Source organism: Dendrobium catenatum, unplaced genomic scaffold, assembly GCF_001605985.2.
Source record: "Dendrobium catenatum unplaced genomic scaffold, ASM160598v2 fragScaff_scaffold_1553, whole genome shotgun sequence".
Classification (NCBI taxonomy): domain Eukaryota; kingdom Viridiplantae; phylum Streptophyta; class Magnoliopsida; order Asparagales; family Orchidaceae; genus Dendrobium; species Dendrobium catenatum.
Window position 1 is genome coordinate 553,527 of NW_021320015.1, and position 3,993 is coordinate 557,519.

General features: G+C 39.2%; 1 protein-coding gene across 1 annotated transcript in view; it reads right to left on the reverse strand.

Annotated features, from left to right (window-relative positions):
- The window catches only part of LOC110101247 (zinc transporter 8), a 4,070-nt gene extending 2,178 nt beyond the window's left edge, over positions 1 to 1,892 (reverse strand). Inside the window, exon 1 of the mRNA XM_028700539.1 lies at positions 1,160 to 1,892. Coding sequence (XP_028556372.1) covers positions 1,160 to 1,838 — 679 coding nt within the window. The 5' untranslated portion in view covers positions 1,839 to 1,892. The remainder of the gene's footprint in view (positions 1 to 1,159) is intronic.
- Between the last annotated feature and the right edge of the window lie 2,101 nt (positions 1,893 to 3,993).

Consider the following 3,993-nt stretch of genomic DNA (forward strand, 5'->3'; position numbering starts at 1 on the left):
AATAATATATTTATAAGAATAATACTTAATATAATATATAAATTTATAATATAAAAAATTTATGATCATTAATATAATATAAATAATTAAATATATGATCATATTATCCAAATTTGTAGCCCAAATAAGCCCAAATTCACATTCTAAACTATTTATGCAATTTTTTTAGTCCCACATCATAGGGAGAGTTTGAGGATATTTCCTTGAACCCTTTATAAAGTGAGAAGTACAATTTTTTACAAAACAAATTATGTGAGTTAGTTAAGATAACTTGTATGTATTATGGTGAAATTAATCATCATATTTAAAAAAATATTTTAAAAAGTTTAAAAATATTTAATAAACTAAAATATATTTTTAAAATTTTAATTAAAACGAAATTAAAATATTCTTATAAATTGGTTGGTTCTTTTCAACCCGGACCGGTTCACTGGTTGAATTATTGGTTCAATCCGATTTGATTTGATTTGTTGTAGAACCGGTTCTGAAGCTTGATCAGACCGGCGACCAGACCAGTTCACAGTTGAACTAGATGGTCCGATCTGATTTTCAAAACAGTGCATATTTTACACCTAAACTTTCCTCTTTCTATATGTACCATCTAAAACATTCAAATTATTCCTAAGCCCGCATCATGACCATCAAACCAATCGCTCATGTTGCCAGACGCCAATCCCCTTGCCTGTGGTCCCGCCAGGACTAATAGCTTCTCCAAGTCTTGACCTATCATGCCCTAGTTGCAAGCTCCAATGCGATTTTCTCGCTCGGGCCCATTGATTCCCTCACCTATGAGCTTCGAGCCATGGCAACGCTCCTACTAAAATTTTTGGAGCCCTCTTTGAGAAATTGTTCCGTGTGGAGCCCAGTTCAGGACGTTATTCGGAGACCAATTAAAATGCATTGTGTAAACAGTACTGAGCCACGGTACCGAGCAATACCGATCAGTATCAAGCCAAGGTATCGAGCAAATGAGTAAAGTAGCATATTCTGATTGGTCTCCGAACGATATTCGACATCCACATAGAATAATTAATCCTCGACGGCAAAAGAGCGAGGAAAGAATGTCTACTGAGATCTTCTAACCCGATTAATAATATGACAGATGGTTTAAACAGTAAAATTTAGAAATGAAATATATAAATATTAATATTTTGGGAACCTGATGAAATCCCTAAAAATTGAAATGATCCCAAAAAGCCAAAGATTCCTCCTTTTTTTAATCGAAGAAAAGCCATCACCTGCGATATAACTCGTCGCCGAATAAGATCTTCGCCTTCGTCGGGAACAGAGGTACCCATCCCGTGCGCATGGCCATGATTTGCATGGGTATGCACATGTACCTGCCCAGCGCCTCCCTCTTCATCGGCCCCTGCCAGCTTCTCAATCACTTTCCCATTATGAATCCGATTGTAGTACCCAGTCGCCACAGTATCTATGACCAAAGTTCCTATCGCCGCCACCATCGCGAAGAATCCGGCGAAGGGGAAATCCTGCCATGGGTGTGGATTTAAGCACGGCGAAGTTAGATTCGAGAAGGCGTCCGGGAGTATGTGGATGAAGCCCGTGGAGAGAATAACGCCGGCGGCGAAGGCTTTGATGACGAAGAAAATGTTCTTCTCCGGGCTGATGGCGGGGAGCCATTTCCCTAAGGATGGGAGATAGACGCCGATGAAACCGGCGGTGAGGATGGAGAAGAGTGCAGCGAGCTTTAATGAGAGCGCGCGGGGCCGCTTGCCGTCTTCTTGATCGAGATCGCAGCTGCAGTCGGCGTGGGTTAGCGCTGGGAGAAGGAGGAGGAGGAGGAGAGTGATTGGCAGGAGGAAGACGAGTTTGTTCATTTTTAATCTTTAATAGGGTAATTATGGGACACCGAATTAATATAGAGAAGCTGAGAGATTTATATATGGAAGAGGATGACGACATCTTGAGAGTAAAATGAATTTACGCGAACTTTTTGGTCAGCAATGGCGGTATAGCCAGAGGTGATCCGGTGAAATTTTGTATGGTAAGGAGAGGGGGAATGTCGACACAGTGTTGTAAGGGAGACGACTTGACGAAGAGCTTTATTTGGTCGTGAGAAACTGAGAAAGAGCAGTTTGTGGTGTTTGTTTGAAAACTTTATCTAAAATGGAAAATAAATATAAAATTATATATATGTGTGTGTATTCTTAAGTTATATTGATTTAATTAAATATAAAATTTAGTAGGTTAACTATGAATATATATATCCCATTAAATCGTTGAGAAATCCTTGGAGTTAAATTAGTAAGATTTTAATTAAAATCGAGTAAAAGTTAGATTTTGATATTTATTATAATACGTGTGAGTATTGGATTAGTCTTTTTAATCGTACAATTAAAAAATATATCAATATAAAATAAAATGTTCATAATTTTAAGATTTTAAAATCGGCGCCTGATTCGAATGGACGACCTAGATCTCGGCGGAACAAGACCTGTGCATCCGCTCGGCATACACGGTCGCACCGAACCGCGGTGCAACCTGATCCGAGCCGTTGCCCAGCTCGCGTCCAACCTAGGCGGACGGAATACCGAAACCCTAAGAGGGTTTTTTGCTTCGTTCTCTCAAACGACTGAACCAAACGCCACGAAACTTTAGATCTGAATTTTACTGGTGAAGAGCATTCGTGGGGGGTATTTTTTGAGATTTAATATGCAGTGTATGAAGAGTTATTTAGATCTAAGTGTTCTATCTAGGGTTTGAGTTTTTACCTAATCCACACGGTGGATTCGGAAGATCTTGGTCTTGTTGGACTCGTGGGCTCCTCACGAACAATCTTCTATTGAAGTCGAGATCCAACGCACGCTCGATCGACGGGATGAAGCCTTGGAAGGGATTTCGTCTCGGGTTCGCCGGAAGATCGCCGCCGGCGGTGTCTGAGCGTCAGGATTTGGTTCGAAAAAGTGGAGGGGAGTCGTGGAAGTGCTCTCAAAAAATTTCGAGGCCTGAGGTGGTCTCTCGATTCAGCAAGAGCAAAAGATCCCTCCAAAAGACCTAATTTTTGCTATTTAAGGCTCCTAGACCTAAGGTGAACGGTTGGGATCGAATCCTCAGGTGATTTGGAGGGAAATAGGAGTGATTATGCCGTAGTTTTGAATTTCCATGCATTAAGAGCCATTAAACCCATTAATTATGCCTTAAATTCACATAAATAGGTCATATTAACCTATTAAAGGCTTGGTTTGACCAAGTCAGAGTTTGACTTGGTCAAACCAGTCAAAATAGGTCAATGGGGGAAGAGATCAAGCCATGAAAGTGATCGGATTCGATTTGGGCTCTTAATGAGCTTAATGGGTTTATTTAATTTGAAATTTTCTTGGCAAAAAAGCTGCCTTCGCAATCTGCAAGGCTGTATTTGTTGCCCACTTTGCATGCGGATAAATTTAAATTTTATCTGTGAGAATAAAAAATGTTCTACTAGGTTTGATAGTGTCAAGGATTACTTAATTGTAATGTTTTCATGGAGTGTTAAAGTTTGAAGAATTCTTTGTGAGATTAATGTTTCTTTTGGGACATATAGCAGCAAAAAGCTGCCTTCGCAATCTACAAGGCTGTTTTTCTTGCCCAAGTCTCATGGGCAAATTATTACATTCGGTGTCCGGATTCGTCCGGACACCAATTTAGATGTGTCACGTCACCAAAATATATCAGGACCCAGTGTATTTGAGTGACGTGATGTTTCTGAATTGGTTGTCCGGACGTCCAGTGACCGGACGTAATAATTCGCTCTTCTCATGTGGATAAATTTAAATTTTATCAGTGGTAATAAAATATGTTCTACTAAGTTTGATAGTGTCAAAGATGACATAATTGTATTTTTTTCATGGTGTATTAAAAATTGAAGTATTCTTTGTTAGATTAAGATTTCATTTGGGGCAGTTTTTTGGTTTGCTTCTTAAAATTTTTTATTTGGGACAGTTTTTTTGCTTGCTTCTTTAAAATTTTGGCACTAAAAAACTGCTTTAAGAAACA